The sequence below is a fragment of the Danio rerio genome, chromosome 25, assembly GCF_049306965.1.
Source record: "Danio rerio strain Tuebingen ecotype United States chromosome 25, GRCz12tu, whole genome shotgun sequence".
In the NCBI taxonomy this organism is placed as follows: domain Eukaryota; kingdom Metazoa; phylum Chordata; class Actinopteri; order Cypriniformes; family Danionidae; genus Danio; species Danio rerio.
This window is the reverse complement of record NC_133200.1, coordinates 12,500,036-12,527,627: the sequence shown is the minus strand read 5'-3', so window position 1 is coordinate 12,527,627 and position 27,592 is coordinate 12,500,036. Positions and strand designations below refer to the sequence as shown.

Sequence of the window (27,592 nt, the reverse complement as noted above, 5' to 3'; positions counted from 1 at the left end):
TGCACCTCAGAAAGAATCTAGAGGACTCAGACACGGCTCCAAATGAATCAACACTGTTTTTCGGCCTTTGTAAAGAACATAAACACAGCTATTCGTTCAAAATATTCCATGTTAGCCATTTAGCAATGAAGCTACACTCACAGGCAGACAGAAGCCCTCAGAGAGCTGGATGCACCCGAAAGGATCTAATGAACTTAGACACGGCTCCAAACGTATCAACGCTGTTTTTCAGCCTTCATAAAGCACATAAACATAGCCATTGTGTCAATAAAATCCATGTTAGCCATTTAGCAACGAAACTAGAGTCATCGAAAGAAGCCCTGCCCATCATGCAAATCTGTGTTTATTGCTCAGTGAATTTGACGTGAATTTGAAGGAAGTGGATTTGACGCACAAATGAAGCGAGTAAACTCAAAATGTTCATGCGTCTATTTACGTGCGAATATCGCGATTAATGCACGTTCGGTGTGAACACAGCTTTACATTTTAATGGATTGGTTGTCAGTGTTTTATTATTCATCATCTGGGAAAATTTGTTTCGAAAGTGATCCCAATGATAACATTTTTCTCTATCTATATCATAATTTATTTAACACTGACATTTTTTCAGAACAATATCTTTACTATGTTTAGTATAAAAGGGCCTTTAGTTTCCTACGAGGGAATGATGCACAAAATGAAAGCCCCACCCCGACTCAATATTCCATTTCAGTTGGAAGTACTTTACCATACTGATCTAAAAGTCGTAGCTATTTCTGCTTCACAAGGACTTTAGGAGGTGCTAATATAAAATATAAATAACACAAAAGACAAAGATGAGGGCTTTAATAGAGGTATCCGTTACTGATGTCGATGCCGTTGCAGTGTTTGCTGTTGATGCTGAGTGCCTCCTGTTGTATGAAGCGTGGGACGAGTCGGGACGTCTGGTTGTTTTTTCTCCGTTTGTTTTTGCAGATGGTTACATCGTCGTCGTCTTCCTCGGCGCTAGAGGTGTTTCCGTTCACTTCATTGTCCAGTTCACTGCTGCTCAACGGGTCACTGTAGGATGAAGAGGAGTACTCGATTTGTTCAGCGCATGGCGGCTCGTCGTCCTCAAAACAACTGCAGAGAAATGAACAACAATAAGTGTTATTCTTAACTGAAGCTGCTAAGAAAAGACAGTAGCTGCGTTCCAAATGGCACACTATGCACTTATGCACTAGTATGTACTTATGCACTTAAACACTTAACAGCATATTATATGTATGTAGTGTCATCCTAAATTGAACACTCATGTTTTTTTAATAAGTGGAAATTCAAATCGTTTCCCAGATGATGCTTGGCAGTTGCTAAATTAGTAAAATATATGACCAAACTACCAAATAAACCTGCCATCAGTATAAACACATTCACCATTGGGAGGCAAAATAATCACTCTCGTAGGAGAATTTTGCTTTCACAATCCAAAATAAATAAAGTAATCCAACATCAATGCCCTATAGTTCCACCCCTTTCGATACGAGAGCAAAGCAGTGAGCAATGAGTGCCTGAAGTGTCCATCATTCCACAATTCTGTTTAACGGTTGAATAAGTGCATCTTCGTGTAATTAAAGTTTTCAGTGTGGACACACTACTTACACTAATTTTTACTACAAAATGGCATAGAATAGTGTATATGTGATTTGGGACCCACCTAGTGTGATATTAAATATTAAATATATTATTTAAAGGTAAATTCAAAATATGAGTACAATTATAGCAACAATATTAACTATAATAAAAGTTCCCCAGTGGGAGGGGAACTAAAATGCTATGTAGAAAACTTTCATTATGGGGATTTCACCAGAAAGCCAATGATCTGAAGATTAAAGTATAGAAGTATAAAGCTGTCAGATGCATATCGCTAGGCCTCATGTGAGACTAAAAGAGCTTTTTTAGCTGATTCTTTCAACTTCTTCGTTCGATCGTTTGTTTGTTCGTTCGTTCGTTTGTGAAAGCTGCTTAGACAACAAGGGTTACATAGTAATTTTGTTACATAAATACCAAACACTAATAATAATTGAAAAAACACAAAATAAAATAGATTATATATATAAAAAACAACATATAAATAAAATTGTAAACAATAAACACACACTGCCAAATAATTAATATAAGTTAAAATAATATAAAAATAAACTACCAATATGAAAATATATAATCAATCAAATCAAATGAATATATAAGGCATAAGATATAATAATAATAATAATAATAATAATAATTATTATTATTATTATTATTATTATTATTATTATTATTATTAATATTATTAGCAATAACAACATTAATAACATTATTAAAACTATTTTTATTTTATTATTTTACTTTAATAATAATAATAATAATAATAATAATAATAGTTTAACAAAAATATCAAACCATAATAAACATTATAAAGCAGAAAAACATAAACCATATAAAACATCAAAAACAAATAAAAAATTTAAAATAAAAACAAAAAAAGCACACAGCACATTGCTAAATTACTAATATTTAAAAAAAACATATATAATATAAAGAGATATGGATATAAAATGAAATAGTGTAGAAATTAGGCTGCTAATATAAAAATATATAAAAACATTTAATGCAATAATATTATTTAAAAAGATAAAAATAAAAACTAAAAAAATAACCTGAAATTAAAATATAAGACAATATTATTTATTATATTATTAAATGCAATAATATTATTTAATAAAGATAAAAATAAAAACTGAAAAAATAACCTGAAATTAAAATATAAGACACAGCGTTATTATTATTATTATTATTATTATTATTATTATTATTATTATTATTATTATTATTATTATCATTATTATTATTATTATAAAAGATCCATACATACCAAACCATAATAAACATTATGGAAGCACAAAAAATATGAAACTGAACACTTAAAAAATACAAATAAAAACTAATAAAACAGCATAAAGCACATCGCTAAATTACATATATATATATATATATATATATATATATATATATATATATATATATATATATATATATATTTTTTTTTTTTTTTTTATGAAATATGTTTAGATTTTTAGGTATATATATATATTTTTTTTTTTTATGAAATATGTTTATATATATATATATATATATATATATATATATATATATATATATATATATATATATATATATATATATATATATATTTTTTTTTTTTTTTTAATAAAGCCAAAATAAGCTGTAGTCATCATTTCAGAGTGATATGATTTCAAATGAAAAAAAAAAAACTTGACTGATAGATCCACGAAGGATGAGCTGACCTTGGGTTTTCTGAGCGTTTTGATTGACAGTAAACATAAAGCGCAGTCACACTAATCAGATCAGAACCACAGGGATCCATGGAGAATGCGGATGTGACGAGAAATCTGATTCTGTGTGTTTGTGTGTGTGCGTGCATGTGTGTGTGTGGGTGTGTGCGTGCGCGTGTTCGTGCGAGCACGTGTGAGTCTGTTTATCATTTTCTCTGCCCTGGGTGGAAATTAAAGGGAAAATAACATCTGCCGTGCCACAATGTGAAGAACAACATTGTATTTTCCCCCTCTTCATTATGTGGGGAAGATGAGCCGACGCTCTGGGTGAAAGACAGAGGAGACGTGGCCCTTTCACAAACAAATCACGTCCTCTTGACTCATAAAAATCAACCAATTTGTTATGCGTTTGTCAGAGCGGCAACAGGTGCAGTTTCTCTTCTGCCTTCTGCCTTCACTGATGTCCAAATCACATGCGAGACACTGAACACTTATGGGCATCTGAATATATATTAACCTTCTAAGGTTTAAGGGGGTTTTAGGACTCTGGAGAAATTTTGACATGTCCTGACACTTGGGCTTTACCAATACACATTTAAATAGCTAAAGTCTGATGATATTGTACAGGCTGTGTACATAATATTGTAGCAAAGTTCGTGCTATAGCAGTGTGTGTGTGTGTGTGTGTGTGTTTAAATATATAAGTACACCCATGCACCAAAATAAAAATTCTGCACTGTAAACTAAATTTCAGAATGCACTTGGCATAATAATTAGTAGTAATTTTTAAATAATTGATAATAATTAAAGTACAATTACTTTAATAATTACATAATTATTAAAATAATTAATTATTGAAACAATTATAACTATTTAGTCATTCACGGGTACGATCACAGCCTTGGCTGGTCCCTAAAGCATACAATCACACCGGTGTGATTAGAACGTTCAGAGCACACATAATCAACTGCTCTAATTCAAATCTGACATTGCGCTTTGAGGCACAGAAACCAGTGTTGCCATAGCAGCAGTTATGCTATTGCAAGCAGCAGCAACATGCATACTACATGGAAATGACTGTCCTGTCCTTTAAGCGGACTTTGATTTTGCACATTATAAATATTTGGTCGGTGCATCAAGAAATCAACTTTTTCGTGAGGCACAAGCCATTGAAATGAATGTGTTTCATAGCACAGTGTAACATTTTCCGCGTCTGGCATGAAAGGCGCTTCAGACTGTCCACTGTATGAATAAATGAATAAATATTTACTCAAAGCTGTAGGAGGATGCCTGAATACAGTTTTCACTATAAAATTATGCAAATAAAAGCTATAATATTATTACTATATAGCAAATAATGTAAAATAAAAAACAAAATAAAATAACTCAAAATAAAACTGAATTAATTAAAAAATGTAATTAAATCAACTAAGGTAGTATATATATACATATATATATATAAAAAAATATATATATATATAATAGATATGCTTGGTTAGTAAAAAAAAAAATAGAGAGTGATAGTGGTATATATATATATATATATATATATATATATATATATATATATATATATATATATATATATATATATATATATATATATATATATGATGCAATGGCGCAGTAGGCAGTGGTGTCGCCTCACAGCAAGAAGGTTGTTGGTTCGAGCCTCGGCTGGGCCAGTTGGCGTTTCTGTGTGGAGTTTGCATGTTCTCCCTGCGTTCGCGTGGGTTACCTCCAGGTCCTCCGGTTTCCCCCACAGTCCAAAGACATTTGGTACAGGTGAATTAGGTAAGCTAAATTGTCTGTAGTGTATGAGTGTGTATGAATGTTTTTCACAGATGGGTTGCATCTGTAAGGGCATCTGCTGCGTAAAACATGTGCTGGATAAGTTGGCGGTTCATTCCCCCAGATTAATAAAGGGATTAAGCCGAAAAGAAAATTAATTAATATTAGCGATGCACCAATGTTTTGTCTGTCGAAAATGCAATTTGGCAAAAGTCAGGTTTACAACAAACGGCAATACTAGAACTTTTTTAAAACTTGGGACCCATTTAGAATTTTCTTTTCTAAGCATGTCAGTATCTCTACAGACTGTCAATGTAAATCTTAGTGTCTTTCAATTGCAAAGCAAATGTAGATTACGTACATTGTATAAATACCTGAGGATAATGTTTGCAATACTGGGTTATCAAGATACATGTGTATTCTGTACAGGTTTTTATTTATTTTTGTTAATTTATTTACTAATTTATTAAATATTTTTATTTATCTATTTTCCTTCTTTTCTCTCTTGGATAAATTTAATTGCATCTTGTTTAGAAAGTAGGGGTGGGATTAATATTTGTTTGAATTTCTTTGTAAAATGACTTTGCTATACCTGTAAAAGTTAATAAATAGTGAAAAAACAGATCAAATAAAATAAAAGAAAATGGCATTTGGATAAGTTGGGTGCACAGCTCTATTTATTATATACTTAAATAAAAACAAAAAATTTAATTTACCTAAAAACTTTACTGATAAAAGTCAACAAACACTTCAAAAGTTAAAAAACGCATCAACAACACTACCTCATACTCTGCCATTGTTGTTTTTGTTTTTTGCTTGCCTTAAATGTACTCCTCCATAAACATGTACTATGCATGCGCTTGAAGTCATCAGTTGTCAAATACTTTCGTTTTTCTCACAAAACAATTACAGCGTTTTCAAAAATGTCTGTGTTTTCAGTCACAGAAAATGTCATTGTAGTGTAAGCAAACATAGTGTAAACAAAGTTTCTTGTTTTGGCTGAAAATGTTGTCGTGTAAACAGCCCTTTAATGTCATAAACTGTTCAGGTGATTCACATCTTCATAAAAAATTACCCTCGAGGAGATCTCAAGTCTGTTTGTAGTTTACTTAAAACTTAGTTCACAATTTAATCTAAATATTTATAGTCCACGCCACAGCATGCACTGATCAAAACGCAGAGGCTTGATGTTTTGTGGCACTGCTGGTGATTTTCTGTTTAACTGAAGTCCCAAGCGTAAGAAATGAAAAGAAAAGTGCCAAAAAATCATGTGTTATTTAAAAACTATATAAATGTAAATGTGAAATTATTATTAAAATAAAACCTTGAAATATGTTCAAGCATTCTTAACTAGCACAGCTACACAAAATAATCAATTTATCAAAACAAAAGAAAAAAAAATCTACCTAAAGGAAGAGTTCACCCAAATGACTATTATTTGTTTTTTTTATATTTACAATTTACTCACCCTCAGGTAATTCCAACAAACAAAAACAAATACTATGAAAGTCAGGTTTGCAGTTTACTTTAAAATATCTAAATTATTTTAGAATTTAAATCTTTAGAGTTAAGAGTTAAAAAAGACTAAACAACCAAAAATAATAAAAGGAATCATAATATTATTAAAAGTAAGAGAAAATGACTTACTGAACTATATTTAAACAACACTGGCCCCAAAATGCCAGATTTTTGTTCTGTTGAATATATATGTGCTGAATATTCACAGAAGGAAACAGAAATATTCCCTCTTATTGATGTCTAAGTCACAGTTTGTGGTCTATTGATTCGCCCTGACAAGATCTGGGATTGGTTTTGAATTGTAAACACGAAACATGCTGAAAACAGCAGAAATGCAAAGGCGCTCAGAGGTTACTCAAGGTAACCATAATGAGCATCCGGCTGCTTTCGGCTGTCATACTGACTCCAAAACAGGCCACAAATTGTTCGAAAGTCTTGTTTGTTTATCGCCTGCCGGAATAATAATGCAATCAAACATCTGCATTTGCAATGTGTGCATGTTGATTGCAGGTCAGTTTCAGTAGTTGTCTGCACCACATGTGTGCTCATATTCATAATGACACATGCAAATATTTGCATAATTGTTGAATGGAATGTATAAAATTTAAGCTTGACGTCCTGACATTTGTGCTTTTTTAGGTTTCTAGTTAATATATGACTAGATTATGCTGACACTATATTTACATTGTAGTTACAATAATTTGTAAGCAGCAAGTATGCATAAATGTGATAAGTTAATAAATAAATATATTTTCAGGCACAGAAATACTGCAAAGCTTTTCTCTACTGAATGAAGATGTGGCAAGAGGTTTTGCAATAAATTGACGCACATAAAATACTATACAGTACTCTTTTGGGTAAAACAAAACAAACTGAAGTGAACCGAACCAAACTGAATGAAATGGAATCGAACTGAACTGTACAAAACTGAGTTAAAAAAAAAAATATTGAAAAAATACCAGTTAAATAAAATAGAACAATTTAGATACAAAATCAAAGGTATGTGTATGATTAGTAAAAAAATAAAATAAAGCCTAATAAAATAATTAAATTAAATTAAATTAAATTTTAAAATAATAATAAAAATTGTCCGTGGTGTATGTGTGTGAGTAAGTGTGTATGGATGTTTCCCAGCAATAGGTTGCAGCTGGAAAGGCATCCGCTGCATAAAACATATGCTGGATAAGTTGGTGGTTCATTCCGCTGTGGTGACCCTTGATTAGTAAAGGGATTAATAAAGCGGAAAAGGAAATGAATAAATGAATGAATATTTGTAAAAATCAAATATTTGCTGATTTGTAAAAAAAAAAAAAAAATGAAACAAAACAAAAAACAAAACAAAACTATTTTTTTTCAACAGTCTACAGAAAAAACCATCAAGATCTCACACTTAATACACTACAATTACTATGGTATAAATACAGCACTACAACAGACAAAAGAGAGAGATCGAATTAGAATGTCTTTTATCAGTTTAATAATGATTTGATCAGCTGTAGTTTAGAAATTTGATCCTCTAAGGGCTTATTATGCGTTCTCTGTCACCAGCTTGTGGATAGACAACATCAACCGTCTTTGCCCTGCTCAGTTTGACAGGCTGATGGATGCCCACGCAATGCATCATAGAAGTTATAAATATTTTAAAATAGACACTATTCCTATAAATAAACTGCATAGTTGCAATCTAAAAAAACCCATTTTCACCTAAAAAAGCCTCAAAAGTACATTATGTTGTCCAACAGCTGCAATATTTGTCAAGCTGTAGTGAGTTAAAGCCTAAAACTCTATGAAGATGCATGGCTACAGTTTTTATTATAAAATTATGATAATAATAATATTATTAAAAATAAAATAAAATAAAATAAAATTAAGTAAAATTAAATTAAATTAAATTAAATTAAATTAAATTAAATTAAATTAAATTTAATTTAATTAAATTTAATTTAATTTAATTTAATTTAATTTAATTTAATTTAATTTAATTTAATTTAATTTAATTTAATTTAATGTTATTAAAATGGACATGCATAGTTAGTAAAAAAAAAAAAAAAAAGTTTAAGTAACTGAAATAAATCCACAAGAAAGTAAATGCATCAACCCTTTTCTCTACTGTATGAGGAGATCCAGATCATTAACTACAGAATGATGGCAAATCAAGCAGCTCCTCAGTTCACAAAAAACAATACTTTCATGTAACAGTTGTGCGACGCTCTTTTATTGCAAAATGTGCATGTGAAGAAATATTGTGATGAATTCTGATGGCCTATATTCAGAATAACAATGCAATCAACATCAGCATATACTATGCATATTTGTGCATTGCAGGGTCACTTTCAGTATAACATGTATTCATTTATCGGCCTGCGCCACACACTCACACAAACACATGTGCTCATACTCATAAAACATGGCGGGGGCCTTGTAAATATTTGCATAATACTTGACTGAATGATATATTTACTTAGCAACTATCAGGAGTGGGATTCAATATTCTGGGCGAGATGATAAATAGAGGAACGCTAGTGTTTCAGAAACACGTCGACCAATTTAGCCAGCCAACAGAGATGTGTGAAGATCATTAAAACTAAATAGAGGAGTTTTGTGGAGCTGTTCCTGCGACTGCGAGCCTTTCTGCTTGGTAATAGTGCAATTCGTGAATTATCAAACGTATAGCAAACACAAGACAGAAGTTATTTCTGCAGTGTAAATACACACAGACAAGCACGGCTGGGGAAAACCGAAAGTAGGGCAGAACAAATGTGTTTCTTTACATCAGATGAAGGTTTAATAGATCAGATGTTATTTATTTAAAGCTTGTTAAACATATAACAAAAAATAAATAAATAATTAAAACCAAGATGCTAAAAAAATAAAAAATACTATACTGAAAAAATAATAAAACAAAATAAATTATTATTTGGGCAGAACAAATAATTATTTACATCAGATGAAGGTTTGACACAGTTGATCAGATCTTATATATTTTATGCTTGTTAAATTTATAACATAAACAATAAACAAAAAGCAAAATAGATCCTGAAAAAATAAATTAATAAAATAAAAATATATATTTTATGCTTGTTAAATATATGACAATAACAAAACAAAAAAGAAAAAAAAGAAAAAAAGATACTGAAAAAAAAAATATTAAAATAAAATAAAAAACCAAATGGAGGAAAACTGAAAGAGCAGAACAAATGTATTTCTTTAAATCAGATGAACATTCGATAGATCAGATGTTATATATATTTTATGCTTGTTAAATTTATAACAAAAACAATAAAACAAAACAAAGAAACTGAAAAAATTAAATAATAGAATAAAATTAAAAGATGTTAAATATATAACAAAACAAACAAACAAAAAAAAAACTAAATCAAAAACAAAAAAATTAAACAAACAAAAAATAAGCAAAACAAAAAAGATACTGAAAAATAAAGATAAAATTAAATAAAACTATATTAATATTTGTTAAATGTTTAACAAAATAAAAAAATAAAAAAATAAAAACTAAACAAAACAAAGATCAGATGAATGATTGGTAGATCAGATGTTATATATTTTAAGCTTGTTAAATATATAACAAAAACAAATAAAGGTACTGAGAAAAATAAAATAATATAATTTAATTAAAAAAGAATGTAATAATAATCAAAAAACAAAGCAAAACAAAAAATGAAAAAAACTAAACAAAACAAAAAAGATACTGAAAAAATAAATAAAAATAATGAAACAAAATATAATCAAATAAAGAATAAACAAAACAAAATAAAGCAAAGCATAACATAACAATAGCATGACATAACAACATAACATAACATAACATAACATAACATAACATAACATAACATAACATAACATAACATAATAACATAACATAACATAACATAACATAGCATAGCATAACCATAACATCAGGTGAACATTTGATAGATCAAATTTTCTATATTTTAAGCTTGTTTTCATTTTATTTAATTGTAAGCAGTGTGTGTGTGTGTGTGTGTGTGTGTGTGTGTGTGTGTGTGTGTGTGTGTGTGTGTGTGTGTGTGTGTGTGTGTGTGTGTGTGTGTGTGTGTGTGTGTGTGTGTGTGTGTGTGTGTGTATTGATCTCTGGCTCATGATGGTTTCGGTCAGAATTTATGGCATCATATAGAACCTAATGGCATATTATAGAGGATGGTTGTAAAGAATTATAGGTTGGGGTCAAAGGTGATCAAACATATGAGGCCGGAATTGATAATACGCTTTTAAAGGTCAAGGATGGGGATTAAAAAGCTCTCTCCTTTATATTATATTATATTATATTATATTATATTATATTATATTATATTATATTATATTATATTATATTATATTATATTATATTATATTATATTATATTAGTTACAGTGATAGTAAGATTATAAAACTCACACTGTTATAAAATGCATTTAGTTAATTTGTGCATGTACAATAGCAGAAAAAAATCTTTTTGTAATTATGTGTGATATCAATCAGATTTTCCGTCAAAACAGTTGATTAGTTGAGCAACATAAATACTTAAAAACTTTTTCCCTAAAAACAACAAAACAACAACCACATTCTTCAAACTCGCCTAAGATTACTTATCACTTATAAATGTGATTTTTTTTTTGTGTAACTCAACAACAAATATTTTATTGAAAGAAGTCATTTTCTCATTTAGTCTCCCGTTGCTTGTCTATTGTTTATGAACAATAGCAGAATATTAATGATTTGCACTCTGCAATTATCATGTCGTCTCATCAACACATCCCAAAGTAATCAGAATCAACAAACCCCAACAAACAACGGAAATCTTCATCTCTTCCTGACCAACAATAAACCCGCAGGTCATTAGCATTCACCCCTTGGCCGCTTAATAAAGACACGCAGCAGACGGAATTTTAAAAGCCTCATTTTGTGGAAAGAAAAAAGAGAAGAAGAAGAGAGATTTGGTTGAGCTCTGAGAATACATTTGATACATTTCTGCTCTATTCAAATCAGAAAAGCAGAAAGTGATGAAACAAATGCACCAGGCGTTCAGACATGAAGCTACTGTTTCTGAAACGAGAGAAAGATGCATTCAGTATCACTGTATTCGTGAACAGCCAATGTTGAATGGTACAGTTGGAAGTTACAGCAACTTCAATACTTATATTTGCCAGCAGAGGCTCATTGTGAATATGTACCCCATATACATTTCCAGAGAGCACAAATTATGTAGCCAGGTGTACGTATGGCTGCATTTCCCCTTTAAAACGAATGCTACGGTATGATGCCACCGTCTGCTTCCTTTTCATGCTACCAGCTGAATTGTTCAGTCAGTCAGTTAGTCAGACAGTAAGTCAGTCAACAACGACAACTGGCACAAATGTCACTTGCGAGAGAAATTTGAGAACTCAAAAAGCATACACAACGGCCTCTGGTGTGTATTTTGCGAATACAAAAACTGCAAGAAAGCGTACTCCTGAGATGTATTTCAAGCTCTCCAGAAATGTATACAGGGGTACACATCCATAATGAGCCTGGGTTAATATTTGCTTATACACTCACCGGCCACTTTATTAGGTACACCTTACTAGTATTGGGTTGGACCCCCTTTTGGCTAAAGAACTGCCTTAATCCTTTGTGGCATAGATTCAACAAGGTACTGGAAATATTCCTCAAAAATTTTGGTCCATATTGACATGATGGCATCACGCAGTTGCTGCAGATTTGTCGGCTGAACATCCATGATGTGAATCTCCCATTTCACCACATGCCAAAAGTGCTCTATTGGATTGAGATCTGGTTACTGTGGAGGCCATTTGCGTACACTGAACTCATTGTTATGTTCAAGGAACCAGTTTGAGATGATTTGCGCTTTATGACATGGCGTGTTATCCTGCTGGAAGTAGCCATCAGAAGATAAGTACATAGCTCTGTGTGACAAAGAGTTAAACCAATCATAACTTAACTCTGGATTATCACACATGAGTTCAACATCTGTTCATTTGGGACCTGCCTGACAAAGTAAAGTTGAACAAAAAGATCCTCAAAAACATCATGCCGAGATCCGAGTAATTCAGAAAGAAACTAAATGAGATCTACCAGTCTGGAAAAAAGTTATAAAGCCATTTCTAAAGCTTTAAGACAGCAGCAAACCACAGTCAGAGCCATTATCTACAAATGGCAAAAAAACATGGAACAGTAGAAAACCTTCCTTGGAATGACCAGCCTGACCAAAATTACCCCAAGAGTGTAGCGACAACTCATCACAAAGACCTTACAACAACATTAAAAGAACTGCAGATCTCACTTGTCTCAGTTAAGATGAGTGTTCATGACTCCACCATAAGAAAGAGACTGGGGAAAAATGGTTTGCAAGGCAGAGTTTAAATAGAGCATAAAGACTTGACTCAGCTTTGGCAAGACCTTTGAGAAAATACTTTCTGACAAGACAAAATAGAAATTTTTGGACGGTATGTGTGTGTGTCTGTGTTCCATCATGTGTGGCATAAAGTTAACACTGCATTTCAGAAAAAGAACATCATACTTCATACATCCATAACAGTACCATTCTGTGTACCAAAATATTCTGAAAGAGAATGTTTGGCCATTTGTTCGTAAACTCAAGCTGAAGAGAACTTGGGATGACATTGAAGTGGCCTAGTCAAAGTCCTGACCTGAATCCAACTTAAATGCTATGGTATGACCTTAGAAAATGCAGTTCATGCCCCAAAAAATCCTCCAATGTGGCTGAATTACAACAGTTCTGCAAAGATGAGTGGGTCACAGAGCTGTGACACTCATTGAAAATGCTTGATTGAAATTGTTGCTGCTAAGGATGGCCCAACCAGTTAATATGTTTAGGGGACTACCTCAGTTCACTTTTCTGTCTCTCCTACACACTGGTGTCAGCCCAATTTAATTATTCAACAAAAATGAGAAAATCTGTCAGAATAAATGTTTATTTTTCCAATATAAAAAAGTTATTTGCGGTATTAAAGAAAAAAAAAACCCGATATAATATTTTTGCAGGAGATATTCTATATTTTTAATGCAATATATAATACACAGTATTGTTGGTTTATGTCAAAGTCCCTTTAACTCAAGTCATTTCACTTGGAGGCCATCTTTGAAATGCCTCTTGGGCAGTATGCTCGGGCATTCTGTTTGAAGGGGGAAAACTACTTGCCAAGATTACGATTACATTACATATTATGATTAACCAATAAAATTAAACAACAACTGTCTATTTATTTCATTTTTAAATGTTCGTATTACACAAAATCTGCAGAAACTGATGTCTAGTCTAAGCCCCTCCCCTGGAGAATTGTCATTTCAATAACGATTGCTGATTGGCTCCTGAGATCGCTGATTGACATACCACTCTGCTTACATACTGATTTTAGCATACTATGGGAGTATGCGGTTTCGGACGCAGCCCTAGTCTTTGTTTATGTTAAATGGCTTCTAAAACTGAACTTTTTTACAGTAATAATAAGGATAATAATAACAATAATAAATATTACTATTATTATTTATACACTTTAATTATAATAATAATAAGTATTTTCATTATTATTATTTTTATTATAAATATTACTAATTACTAATGTGATTATTATTATTATTATTATTATTATTAATAAATAATTATTTTTATGAATCTTATTATGAATATTAATATTATTATGTACTTTAATAATATTATTATTGATATAATAATAATAATAATATTATTATTAATAATAATAATACTACATATAATAATACATATAATAATGTTTGTATTATTATTATTTATATAATTTAATAATATAATACTAAAACTAATAATACTACTACTAATAATAATAATAGCAGCGATTTCTGTTAAAAAACTGCATGAAGTTTGTCTGAACATTATTTGTCCAGGACAGATACAAAAGAATTGAAAGTTCAGGCATCTTTCCACATTAAATCACATGTTGGCAGCACAAAGCTTGATGTTAATAATATTAGAGATATTTTGACTGCTAAAAATGCAGAAGCATGATTTAATTACTCTTAAAAAGCAAGTTAAGTGTATCCGGAGAGACGCTGATTCGGAACCACATGCCATGTAATTGCTTCTAAAATCCCCTGGTAAAGACCTGGACCAGAAAATAAATTTATAAATAAAGTGAAATATCATGAACTACTTACAATGGATTACAGTTTCACATCTATGAACCACTTGTGAGGTAGATAAATGGATTAAACAGGCTCTTGTGTTGGACGTTTCAGGAAACAACAGGATCTTTTGAGATTTTACAGACAAGACTGCAAAAAAATACTTTTCTTACTAAGAGTCTTTGTGTTGTTTCTAGTTCAAATATTGAAAAAGTCTTAAATCAAGAAGCACAGTAAAAAAAAAGAGTTTTTTGTTAGAAAAAAAAACGTGTAGAATTTAATAGATTTATTTATATATTTTTTTTATATAAAACAAGCAAACTTATCTGCCAGTGAGGTAAGGAAAATAAAATGATTAAAATTACACAAACCACACTGGCAGATTATTTTGTTTGTTTTAAGGGGAAAAAAATCACTTAAAGTTTATGTATTATTTTTGAAAATAAAACTAAAATATAATAAAAATAAAAATAAATAAAAATGTTTTTTTTTACCTGTCTAGAAAATGCTGCTTGCTAGAAAAAAAAAATGTAAACATGTATGTACCAGTGCTGTATGTACCAGTGCTTAATTAGAGTCGGATCTTTCGGAATCCTGTTCCGGAAAATGTCAGATATTCGTGTTTTATATTCCAGTATTTAATTTAATGAATCCGGCATTAACTTGTGCATGGTGACTAACAATGTGTGTGTATCTGTGTGTGTGTGTGTGTGTGTGTGTGTGTGTGTGTGTGCGTGTTGTGTGTGTGTGTGTGTGTGTGTGTGTGTGTGTGTGTGTGTGTGTATGTGTGAAAATGCGAAAATAAACAATGGCATAGTGGCCTACCTAAATAATATTTGTATTTTTATAACAGTAAAGATGCCGTCACACATATTTTCATTTTTTAAAATCACAAGTAAATCTGATAATGAGCCTGATCAAAAGAGATCTTGAGAAGATGGAACTGCGCGAATTGATCAGGATAGTGTGAGACAGAAGCAAAACTTGATCTCAAGTCAGACAGAAAACATGACAGAGTGGGTAACTGTGCGCTCTTCTTGAAAATTAGACTGAGTGAGTCATTTATTTATTTACTTGGCACCACTGTAAAAGTCAATAAGTTAAGTTACCTCAAACCATTTGAGGAAACCAATTGCAACAAATCATTTAAGTTCAAAAACCAATCCTAATGAATACTGTGAACTTAATCCATTTGAGTAAACGAAGCAATTTGAGCTTAGTAAAACCCAATAAATGAAGATAACTCAAACCAACTGAGTACTGTAAAACCCAATAAGTTAAGGCAACTCCAAAGATTACTCCAGTGTAGTAACCAAATAGTACTTGATGTGTGAAGGAATGGTGGAAGAAAGTAGTTCCTCTTACACAATGTTTTTTTAGACTCTCTGTATTTGATTTTTTTTTTTTTTTGTATACACACAATCATGACATTGTACTTACTACCACATCATTACAAATGATGGCCACTTGATCATTACATTGAAGTAATGAGGTATTTAATTAACTCATTATCTTCAACACTGAGTTTAAAACTCTTTTCAAATGAGTAGAATTAACTTTCAATACATTTTGAGTTAACTGCACTCATTTTATTTGATAAAGTTGACTGTTAGGTTTTACAGTGGAATAGTCAAGTGAACTGAATAGGGATTATTCATACGATTTATGTTTGTTTAACTACCCATGACTGACCTATAATGTTATATGGCACAAAATAATTAAAGACTGTTCAGTAATGTGATGTTTTTTTTTTGTTTTTTTTTTGCTCTGTCACCGTTATATGACGTCATGTTCTGGGAAAACTGAAATGGTTCGCTCGTCGTCAGTCACAGTAACTTTTATTTTCTGGTTTTGTTCTGGGAATTATTCATTTACAAATTAGCACAGATATACAGTATATTACTTATGAATTTAAGTTATGAATTTAAATCAACTACTAGTAACATATTACATTACAGAATTTGTAGTCAGTAGGCTAATATAATCTCTTGGACTACATATTTATACTTTGGTAATGTAATCTGAGCACTTTTCAGATGACCTTTAACCCTTATTTGATGTCACATACATTGAAGTGAGGTAATCTTGTAGATATTATGAGAAATACAACAGCAAAAAAAAAAAAAAAGCAAAAGTTCCTTGATTATTACGCCAGAATAATCTACCTATATAATTACAACCTTTCTTTTTCTGTCAGTCTTAATACATAATGTAATTACAGAAGAGTCAAGCTCTAAATAGAAAATATGATTGAAACTACTTTTTTGAATTTTGAGATGCTAATGGTCTAATCCGATTGAATGATTTATGCTAAGCTAAGCTAAAAGTGCTCCAGTAAGACCCCGAGATTGGATGAATGGATTAAAAAAATTGTAAAACTCAAGTTTAACTACAGGGAAGATGTAAAATGACTCTATTTCCCTTCAAAATTGGATTGTTCCTTTGATGTTATATAAACCCTCTCCGTTGAATGAAATTGTGAAGAATCACAAATGTATACAAGTGCCAGGTTTTTACTGACTTCTTATGAGAAACATCTCCACACCTATTCCAACACCTTGACACATCCGTTAGTTTCATTCACTCACTGACTACGCCGTCGGCAAACGAGTCTCTCCTGTACATTTCATCTTGCTCTCTAGCTCTTCTCCGGCTCCATTTCTCATCCTTGCCTAAAGTTGAAAGCTTTAGTCAACCATGAAACCCATTTGATCGTGAGACACATAGGAGATCTTCAGAAGCATAAACAAACAAGAGACGCGCGAGAACAAACATCCAGCAGCTCACGATTGATAATTATAATTGAAATATTTCCTCGACAGTTCCATCTGAACGTTTCATCCGTCCGCTGTCATCCAACAATAAGAAACCGAGGCAACTTGCGAAACTTCTTCCATCAAAAGTTCCCACAAACTACATTAACTTCATTAACTCGCCCTTCAGCAAACTGAGCAAGGTTGAACCTGCCAGTTTGCTCCTTCATTTCAATTTATTTAGAGCAGTTAAGAAGTCTTTAGAGAGAAATAGGCCTGCTTTCCAAAGTAGTCTCCATCCAGTTAGTATTTGTCTGAGGGAAAGGCCGCTTTATGAATTTAAATATTAGCGATTATTACCTCATTGGGCCTGGGTTATGTTTGTGCATTCTGAACAACCCATGTTTGTTTTTAGAATTATGTTAAATGTATTCTTCTTAAATAGTGTATCTGTGGGTCAGTATTTGTTGGTCATGTTCAGATTTTTAATTCCTTTATTGGTTTAATTCATTAATTTCTTCATTTCTTCATTAAAGGTGCAGTAGGTGATCTGTCAAAATGCTAACCGTTAGCATAATGGCTTTGAAAACACAGTCCCTCCCCTGCCGTCCCATGCCTCCTGAAATCACGAACAAGCTCCTTAAAGATGTCTAAAAAAAACAGTTCAGCTATGGTGTCATTCTTCCTCCAGCGTGAAAAAAAGTCCAATATTGATTCAGGATTTTAAAAAGATTTGATTCAGCATTTGTTTTTACTGCTGTCACTCTCTAGTGTGCATGTGAACGCGCAGACGGCAGATCAGTCTGCATGAACAGGAATGCGTAGATGTACATTTGTTGACAGACAATTTGGGCTACTTATCAGAACTATGGGAATTATAGGCCTAGCAAGTTTTGAACATTTTTTAGTCTTATGCCCTGCCCAGAATATAAAAATACATATAAATACATTTAGACCATTTACTTTAATCTGTACTATTGGAATGTGAAGAGACTTTCAACCAGCACAATACAAAATGTTTCTGAAGACAATCACCTACTGCACCTTTAAATAATTTGCATAACAGACCCAACATCTTTGTAAATGAATTAAAAACAGATAATCAGAACGGCCGTTGCTCATTCACTAACGTTACTTTAGATCTAGTATTTGAATGATTTTGTAGCGTAATATCGAAAGTGATGACAAAACAGGTAATTTTGCTCACCTTTTAAGATTAAAAGGCTGAACGGCATAATATGTCATCAGTCTAAAGACATTTCTCAGTATTTCTCTGTTGCAGTCGGGAAATCACAATATTACTATATTACTATGGTATAATAACTACACTACAACTTAAAAAAAGACAGAGATCAACGTAGAAAGTCATTTACCTGTTTAATAATGATTTGATCCGCTGTAGTTTGAAATTATGCTGTTTTTCTCTTAGGGCTTACTATGAGGTTTCTGTCTCCATCTTGTAGATGAACATAATCATCTGTCTTTGCTCAAAAACAGGCTAATTACCACCAATGTGGTGTCGCTCAGAAATTATAAATACTTTAAATTAGGCACTATTCTTATAAATAAACTACATACATCACACACACACACACATATATATATATATATATATATATATATATATATATATATATATATATATATATATATATATATATATATATATATATATATATATATAATAAGGTTAGGGTAATTAGGCAAATCATTGTATAACAGTGGTTTGTTTTGTAAACAATCATAAAAAAATATTGCTCATATAAGAGGCTAATAATATTGACCTTAAATAGTTTTTTGTTTCTTTTTTAAATCAAAACTGCTTTCGGTCTAGCCGAAATAAACAAATACGACTTTCTCTATAAGAATAAATATTATAGTAAATAATGTGAAAAATTCCTTGCTCTGTTAAACATCATTTGGGAAACAAACAAAAAAAAAAAAAAAGACAGATGGGCAAATAATTTTGTCTTTAACTGCATATATATATATATATATATATCTATTTATATATATATATATATATATATATATATATATATATATATATATATTTTATATATATATATATATATATATATATATATATATATATATATATATATATATATATATATATATATATATATATATATATATATATATATATATATATATATATATATATATTAGTTGAAGACAAATTAGACCATTTTGGAATTCATTAAGCTGATCTCCATGTATAGCAGGAGCACTTTTAGCTTTAGCATAGATTATTGAATTAGATCATTAGTATCTTGCTCAAAAAACGTCTAAAAATAAATGTCGAATTTTAAGCTTGACTCTTTTGTAGTTACATTAGTCTAGCACATATAACCACAGAAAAGTCTAGCTTAAATAGGTAAATTACTCTTTGGTCATTTTTGAGCGACATGCTAATGGTCCAATTCAATTCAATGATGTGCTAAGCTAAGCTAAAAGTACTTCTCCCTGACCAAGAGATCAGATGAATGGATTAAAAATGGTAAAATTCAACAATTTAAGTTTTATTTCTAGAACTACAATAATATTATAATAAATCTAAATAAAGTTTTTATATCGAAACAAAATAGTGAATTGTCAATAACAATTTTACTTGAGCCACTTTTATACATGATTTATTTACACGAAATGTATCCGTTTGTGCAATTTTTCTTTTCTACATAAATGTTAAATTGATTAATTTATTTGACTAACTTTCTATTGGAAATCCATTCACACAGCTGATGTACGAAGCTCTAAAGGCATAGCTCAATTAAATTTATTTATTTGTACATTTGAGTCTCTTTACCTACCCCAGTTAAAAATTGATTTGCAAATATTCCAGCAGAAGCAGTGAAGCGATAGAGCGTAGGGGAGCTGCGTTAATTGTTTAGCACCTCTGAAAGTTTGCCAGAAACTTCATATTGCTTCGTTGTTGAGCTGCACGTTTAATTATCAATGCACAATTAGACAACCTCTCCAAAAGAATCATTACAAGTGCGCTTAAAATTCCGAGCGTTGCGGTGTGCTGTAAACTGAAAGCTGCAGCAGCGTTCAGACACACAGGAGGAGGAGAGGCAGATAAGAGCCTCAAACAGCGGATGAGTGGCACTGATTTTAATGCTTCGTGGAGATGTTTTCTGGCAGATCTCTTATGAGGTGTCTGTAATAGTTTGTGAGAGCACACACTGTAAACATGAGCGACGGGGTGCGTGTGTGTGGAGCGATGGCCATTTCCCAGGAGAGAGAGAGAGAGAGCTGATTCAATCTCTGACTCCCGCCATCACACATACACACACACACACGGTGCACACACAGCTTGCCCTGGCTAATCTGCAAATTAAATTATTTCTGGAATTTTGAAATCCAGCTGTTTTTTTGAGCATTTTGAGGAGACAGAACTCACTGTACCTTAAAGGAACACTCCACTTAAAAAGGCTCATTTTAATAGTCCCCAGAGTTAAATAGTTGAGTTTTACCATTTTTGTATCCATTCAGCCTTTTCAGCACTTTTAGCTTAGCTTAGCAAAGATCATTGAATCAGATTAGACCACTAGCATCACGAAAGAGATACATCTCTATTAGGTAATTTTCCAACCCAGGCTCATTATGGATACATACCCAGGTCTACATTTCTGGGGACAATGAAATACGTAACTTGAGGTACGTGTGCTCGCAGTATTTGTTTTTAAAAATCCACCAGAGGCCACTTTGTATGATTTTTGATGATCTCAAATTTCTTTCTAACATTACTAACCTCTCGCCATTTTCACTAGCTACAATTTTATTGTTGGGAAAAATATTTCATATATATTTACTTTGGCTTGCTAAAATGACTTGATTTAAATGATGTGTTATGTCTACATGCCTCTTTACCTTTTTATTTCACATGACTTTTAGGGCTCAACACAAAGTATTTACCCATTTTTTCTCTGACCACATCAAACTAATTATTTCCTTGCCACAATTTTAAAAATTAAGTCAAAACAAGCTAAATATAGCTGTGCAAATACACTTTTTATTCAACAAAAATGTTCTTAAAAACAACTGACATTTAAAAAAATATATATTCTCATTTATCTAAAACTCTACACAGCAGTTTGTCCAGGCTAAAGATCCCAGATCATCAGGTAACTACAGATAAATGGAGAGTAATCTCCTGTTAAAGCAATGTTATTGTAAAGGGTGATAACTTAACTACATTAGCAAAAAAAACTGCAAGCAAAAGAAAGCAGGAGAAAAACATTTTGTGTGCGATAATAAAAGGATGATCACGTGTCCACGGTTAACCGCTTTTTTTCAATCTGTTTCAAAGAGAAACAATCACACCAGTTGCATTTTAAAGCACTGTTGTTTTGTGCAAGGAAACAGGAACTTTTAAGCATTCGTGTGTTTCACATCAGCTGTGCCTCGCTTACAATGTCTGTGAGCAAGGATCGCCTGTGTCTCACTCAGCGCCCGATCATCCTCTCATTAGGTATTCACCTGCTTTCTTTTTTTCACGTGCTTCTCGGTTCTTAGATCACATTTGCACGCATATTGACAAACGGTCTTGAACTAAATTTCTAATCTTCAGGGACAAGGCAGCTCTGGCAACTTCAAAAATATTTTCAACCAGCCAAAGTGGCGGGGGTGTCTGTCTAAAGCCTGGTTTATACTTCTGCGTCTAGTGATCAGCGTGACCCACGGCGCATGCAACAGGCATAGCTGTGCATTCATACTTCTGTGAGCTGTCTCTGTTGCTCTGCAATGACACTTCCAAAATGCTAGTTGGCAGTGAGGTGTCTATGTTCCTCTGTGTCGAGTTTCTTTGCTGGTGTTTTGTTTTTTTCTGAATGCTTCCTTAATGTACAAGTGGTTTAAACTCGCTCATTTTTGAGCAGTTTATGCAGTTTTTGAGAGGTGCTCGTCAGGCGAGGGCTATGCGTCTTCGCGCAGGCCGTGCCGTAGCATACACCTGCGCTTGACGCTGAAGTAAAAATCAGCCTTAAGACAGCTACCCACATTTGGCAGGCTGGCAGGTGTTAATGTCAAGCCCTGTTCACCAGCATGTAAATTGTCTCTCTATGCCAGGGGTGGCCAACCCTATTCCTGGAGAGCCACCTTCCTGCAGATTTCAGTTGCAACACATATCAAACAAACCTGAACCAATTAATTAGGACCTGAATATCACGTGATAATTACAGGTAGGTGTGTTTGATATAGGTTGCAACTGAAATCTGCAGGAAGGTGGCTCTCCAGGAACAGGGTTGGCCACCCCTGCTCTATGCGGCTGTGTGATATCTCAGCACTTTATCACGTCCTCCAACCCACCAGGGGGCGCACATATTGCCCTATACTCCTCAACATAAGATGGCAGTAGTGACTCTTGTTCCTCTAAACTCTCCTGTAATCAGCGTAATCACCACCACCTGTTCTTTGCCCTATATAAGACTGCTTTGTACCCTGCTCTATTTTCAGTCCTAAACCCAACCTCTTGCTGCCTCATCCAGTTTCCAGTTAAGTTGTTCTCAAGACTTTTTTGCTTGCTATTTTGCTGGTTGATTGTTCTGAGACCCTCGTGTCTATTTTATTTTGTAAGTATTTTTAGGAAGCTTGGCTTTCCTATTTTTTTTTTGTACTTTTTCAACCCTGGCTGTAGAGAGATATTATCTCTCCTTTTTGTCAAATTCTTTTCAGTAAAGACTATATTATTATTTTTTTTTAATTCATACATTGTGGACTAAGTTTGTTCCTCCTCTGCTCTTGGGCCACTAGTTGCTTACTTAGCTCATCTAGTAAGAACTACTGCTAACCACACCGTAGACCTGGGTTCGATCCCCACTCAGATCATTACAGGCTGCTTTCCCTGTGTTCTACATTTAAAATAATGAACTTCATTTCGCAAGAAAGAACGTTTGGTTTAGCAACACATGCTTATAATTTGAATTTTGAGATTTTATTTTAGAGAGCAGGGATGAGGTTCAGCGATTTTTCTGTGTCTGATTCAGGCTCAAACTAATACCACTATACTACACTGACATTATTCACACAACAGAATGGATGCTAGTAGAGGCATGACATTTCTGGTGACTTTGAGCTGTGTTAGCCAGGTAGCAAAATAAAATCAAGGTAAGATACTGTATGTGATTTATTTATTTATTTATTTCAAAAATGAAGGATAAGTAGACATTGTTTCGCATCCTATAAACACAATCTACCCTTAAAAAAAACACTCTGCACCATACCTTTAACATGCAAGTAGGACAGCCTATCATAATATTAGGACCAAACGTTTTGATTAGATGAACTTTTTTTTGGTCTCACACTTCCATAGAATATTAAAATACATATGTAAATACATGAGTTCCCCTTTATTTAATAAATGCCATCAGGTTGTGAAGAGATTTTCAACCAGCATAACTAAAATTGTCTCTGAACTGTCAATGACCTATTGCACCCTTAACTATATCATATAATAAAGTACTTAGCTTTATTTTAGAGGCTCAGCATTCTATAGGCTCATATAAGATGAGTTAAACGGGTCTAAAGTGATCCCTGAAAGCAAAAGTGGACCCCGATTTACTGTGCTCTAGAACTGAACCCATTCTTTTGCGTCTTCAGTTCATTAGATAAGAAAACATCATCAGAAAGTGTTTCTAAGAAGACTGAAATTGGGGTCAAAATTTAATCGTTCCAACATTCTGCCTTTGATATAAACCCATCTTTTAATCTATTCACAAAAAAAGTCACGCTTTATTACTAGAAAATCAATTCTGTGCACTTTAATTCTTTTTTAAAACATGAAAGCAAAAGAACTGAACTTCTGGATAAAGCACAAAAGCTATAATAGAGCAGAGAGTGAAGGAAAACAGCGTGTTCCTGTGAGCCGCCGGCTTCATTTGACATTGAGCAGGTACTGAAAGCTCCGTCGGGCTACTTTTCATTCAGAAATGCAGAACCAAATGTGTTCGGCAGGAAAATAGCAGCTATTTGAATGTGAATTGGCATGCTTTGCAAACAAAAAGTGCATCCTGTCAGCTCTGAGTTCACCATGTCCGGGATAATCACTTTTTCAGTTGAGTTGAGTGTGCTGAACTGACTCGCATGAAGTAAAATAAAAACAGAGATGAAATACAGTGTCCTGTCATCTGTGTGTCCACTGACACATCGGCACTGATCTGATTGCTACTGAAAAACACATACTTAATAGTGAGGGTTATACGTCAATAATAGGGCTGTAACGATACACCAAACCCACGATTCGATTCGTATCACGATTTTTGACCCACGATTCGATTCGTATCACGATTTTTTTTTTCGTGTGGGGTGGGGAAAAAAAGATTTTTAAAACTATTTTTTAATAAATAGAATTATATCATTTTTGTTTTCTTTGTAACAAAATACTTTTGAAAAACCAAACCGAACTAAACTCCATTGTGTAGATGGTTCAAGCATGTTAAAAATTCTTTTTCAATCAAGTTCTCTTACATAGAAAAAGTAAATTAAATGGCTACTAGGGATGCTCATTTCGGTTAATTTTGCTAACAGACAACCGCCGCTCATTAATGGGTTATTATAATAACGGTGAACTGGTCAGATTACTATTAATTTTATATTAAACAAATTGACGTGTCTATTTTGTGTCTGACACATTAAATATTGCATTTTAAAATAGGCTACTGATTTATTTTTAAATGCTAGCATATTAATAACAGAACAGAACAACAGAGCATCTTCACGCACCTGCAGTGTTTAGCACAGAAGAGCAGAATAATTTAAATAAAATTAATAAAATAAATAGGACTGCCCTAAATTATTTTCATTTAAATAATTAATTTATATTACAAAACGAAAATACTGACTGATTCTTTTTAACAACCGGCATAGGCTGTTTTTTTTCCAATCATGTTTTTTCTTCCGTCAAATAAAAATCGCAGTCTACCTCAAATTGCCCGCTCCACGGAAAATATGCATTTATTTAATGCCCCGCTGTTATTATTATTATAACAAAAACTTTTACATTTTAATAGAAATCATTATTTTAAAGAATAAGTCCTGATGGTTTCCTCTCTCTCCCTCGCGGTTCAAGTGCGCGTGCTGCATGATGAAAACACAACAACAACGCACGCATATGTAGACTTTTTGTAAACAGTTTTGTTGTTTAAATATGCTATTGCATTAATGTGCATACATGCCTTATAAGCCGAAAACAAGGCGCATCTCACTGCCTTTATGTTGACAAGGAAAAAAGAAGAGAAGAAGCGCGGTCCTCTTATGAAACGACTGAATTAGCTGGGTACCGATTGTGCATAAGTGTTGCTGTCTGTGTTGTTACAATTGTAATATTTAATGCTATTGTTATATTCGAGATTTGTACATTCATACAGCTCTGGATAACTTAAAACAGCGATTAGACCTTCAGAGCGGCATGCATCCTGAAGTAAAGCGAAACGGCTATAAATTTCCAGCAAGATAGAGTGATTATATACAGAGTCATATACCTTTATCTCTAAATAAAGTATAACTATAGAAACTGTGTTCATCTTAACTGAAAGCTTCGTCCTGTTTCCTGGCCTCACGCATCGCGCTGTCAGTCAGCACGTAACGTTAACTCTCAAAGGTTCAAACAGAAAGGAACAGCAAGGTTACAGAAAAGTTTCCTCTGCAGAGGAGTCGGGGCATCTGGTGAACGCCCATCCCTCTCTGCGCAGCCACATTAACAACAATGCTTTGACAGCACTGGCAATGTTTCTGCCGTTGTTTGTTGTCAAGAGGGGTTAAGTTGGTTTTGTTTTTGATATTCCTGACACATTCAGACAGTCCCTTACTAAGAGCTCCGTGCGAGCTCTCCCGGTTAAACGCTAATTGCGAGGGCTTAAACGGAGCAGTGATCGTAATGTTGAGCGGAAAAAAAAGTGTTTCCTCAGGTTCTTCTTCAACTAGCTCAACTTTTGCAGGCACTCGTGACGTTATTGGAAAGGTAGTCACGGGGTGTGTCGCGATTCTCCCTTATCACACCGCGACACAGGATCGTAGATCTGAGTGTCGCGATTTCGATTTTATATCGTGTATCGTTACAGCCCTAGTCAATAACTTGTGCAGCTATCTTTATGGGGACTTCCATAATGATTTTTTTACTGTAGAGACTACTCTATGCCCATATCTCAACCATATCCCTAAACATAACCCTCATAGGAAACAATCTGCATTTTTACATCTTAAAAAAACTTCATTATGCGTGATTTATGAGACGTTTTCATCTTAGGGACCAAAACAAATGAAAAAAATAAATAAATAAAATGTCCCCACAAGGTCTGCATTTACAGGTATTACTATACTTGTGGGGACATTTGGTCCATGTTTGTAAAAAATGCACTCACGCAGGCACACACACCCAAACTAGTTAAACAGGGACTTTTCTTGGCCATCTGCTGATCTAATTATATAGCTTAAACATGTTAATAACAATAAAACAAAGCCTGAAATAAACAAACAAATAAATAAATAAAGTGTAATAATAAATTAATTCATTTTCAGCTTAGTCCTTTTATTAATCCAGGGTCGCCACAGCGGAATGCACCGCCAACTTATCCAGCATGTTTTTACGCAGCTGATGCCCTTCCAGCCGCATACCATGTCTGGGAAAGATCCCCAAACACTCACTTACACTCATACACTACGGACAATTTAGCTTACCCAATTTACCTGTTCCGCATGTCTTTGGACTGTGGTGGAAACCAGAGCTCCCGGAGGAAACCCATGAAAACACAGGGAGAAGATACAAACTCCACACAGAAACGCCAAATGACCCAGCTGAGGCTCGAACCAGCGACCTTCTTGCTGTGTGGCGACAGCACTACCTACTGCGCCACTGTGTCGCCTAAAGTGTAATAATAATAATGTGAGTTAACCATTACAACTATTTTAATGTACAATACAAAATGACGTGCTAAGTTTTTATTGAACAATATTGCATTATTAGTGATGTTTAAAAAAAGTAATAGATGATGGTAAATACATATATAATTATTACATGTATAAAACATATAAAATAATAGAATACGATAATAAATAGACCAAAACATGTGTGATAGGTGAATTAGGCAAGCTAAATTGTCTG

General features: G+C 32.9%; 1 protein-coding gene across 24 annotated transcripts in view; it reads right to left on the bottom strand.

Annotated features, from left to right (window-relative positions):
- Positions 1–234: 234 nt before the first annotated feature.
- agbl1 (AGBL carboxypeptidase 1) overlaps positions 235–27,592 on the bottom strand; it is a 395,646-nt gene continuing 368,288 nt past the window's right edge. For 17 of the 24 annotated variants that reach the window (XM_073942875.1, XM_073942876.1, XM_073942874.1 and 14 more), the window contains one exon: positions 235–1,101. In XM_073942875.1, the coding sequence (XP_073798976.1) occupies positions 825–1,101 (277 nt within the window). In that variant the 3' untranslated portion in view covers positions 235–824. The remainder of the gene's footprint in view (positions 1,102–27,592) is intronic. The other 7 variants (XR_012400282.1, XR_012400283.1, XR_012400285.1 and 4 more) reach the window with 3 other exon arrangements.